The sequence below is a fragment of the Charadrius vociferus genome, unplaced genomic scaffold, assembly GCF_000708025.1.
Source record: "Charadrius vociferus isolate BGI_N301 unplaced genomic scaffold, ASM70802v2 scaffold2491, whole genome shotgun sequence".
Lineage (NCBI taxonomy): Eukaryota > Metazoa > Chordata > Aves > Charadriiformes > Charadriidae > Charadrius > Charadrius vociferus.
This window is the reverse complement of record NW_009646978.1, coordinates 9,223-10,600: the sequence shown is the minus strand read 5'-3', so window position 1 is coordinate 10,600 and position 1,378 is coordinate 9,223. Positions and strand designations below refer to the sequence as shown.

Below are 1,378 nucleotides of genomic sequence, written 5' to 3'. Positions count from 1 at the left end.
GCATGGCGGGGACAACCGTGCCCCCCCCAGCCACTCTTGTGTTCACCGCCTTCCCCTTGCCCGCAGTATTTAAGGAAGAAGAACGCGGAGCTGGAGGAGCGGTACAGGGAGACGACGGTGCCGAAGCCGGTGTACTGGTGAGTCGTGGGGGCTGCGGGCAGGGCACTGCCCGCTGGTGGGGCCCCCCTAAAGCCCTGTGTTTCTCTGCCAGGGGGGGCTACATCCTGCAGCCAGACGTCGTGGAGTTCTGGCAGGGCCAAACCAACCGCCTGCACGACCGCATCGTCTTCCGACGCCTGCGGGATGGCTCGGCCGCCCTGGGAGACATGACGCACCGGGGAGAGGGCGAATGGGTCTTCGAACGCTTCGCCCCATGAGGCTGTCGGCGTCTCCGGCCGCGTTCACCCGATCGGGAGCATCACCTATGCCAAACCTGCCTGCCTGTCCCCCGTTGTGCCCTGGGGAACAGGGCTGGCCTCGCTCTGCCCTCCCCCAGGAGATGCATGCGGAGCTCCGGGGGTGCTGGTGGGGGGCTCTGGTCCAGCCCCAGAGACCTTCATCTCCCTTCGCTTCTCCCTGGGGCAGGCGAGACCCACAGGTGGGTCCCAGAGAACCCCGCTTCCCCTTGCCAGCACACGGGGAGCAACCGCTCCCAGGGCCGCTGGCGGTTAATTAATCACGTTAATGATTATGGAGGGACCAAGAAAGACCCCAGCGAACCCCCTGCCCGTGCCCTGCCGCTGCCACCGCTCGTACCTCGTGTGTTAGCTGGAACCGTGCAATGTGCTCCATCTGTGCAATAACATTGAATTGCGGCTTTTAACGTCACCGGTCTGTGCAATTAACTTATTTAATTGCAGCTTTACTGTCACCACCGTGTCGCCGGTGTTCGTGGCTGGCTGTGTGTGTTGCCACCAGTGCGCCCCATCTCCCCGTGGCTGTGGGACCCCGACCCTCTGCCTGCTTGTTTGGGGAGGGGAGGGCTGAGCTGGCGCTGCTTCCCGTCCCTGTCCCCCCCCGGCAGTTGTGTGTCTGAGCTTGGAAAAAATAAATCCCGATCGGCACGGAGCCGTACAGTGGGTTTGGGTTAATATTTACCCGCGCGGGGCCGGGCTGTGCTCCGTGGAAGACGGAGCTCAGCGCAGGGAGGGGGTCCGGGCAGAGGGTGCTGGCAGCCCTCGCTGTACTGGGCTGCCTCCCAGTGAAACCAGGATCTGATAACCTTCGCCTTCCCTGGCTCTGCGTTTGCTCTCCCGGTTGCTGGCTTTTGGGGCAGGATCGTGGCCCCGGGGGGGGCGGTTTGCCGCGGTTGGGGATCCCCCCGGTGGGTTCCCGGTTGTGCCGTGTTGGGTGAAGCCCTGCGGTGGGCGGCGGCGGG

The 1,378-nt window shown here is 64.6% G+C and overlaps 1 protein-coding gene across 1 annotated transcript in view; it reads left to right on the top strand.

Moving 5' to 3' along the window:
- Positions 1 to 377, top strand: part of PNPO (pyridoxamine 5'-phosphate oxidase) — a gene marked incomplete at its 5' end in the record, with an annotated part of 544 nt that extends 167 nt beyond the window's left edge. Inside the window, 2 exons of the mRNA XM_009895395.1 lie at positions 65 to 137; positions 212 to 377. Of these exons, the coding sequence (XP_009893697.1) occupies positions 65 to 137; positions 212 to 377 (239 nt within the window). The remainder of the gene's footprint in view (positions 1 to 64; positions 138 to 211) is intronic.
- Positions 378 to 1,378: the final 1,001 nt, after the last annotated feature.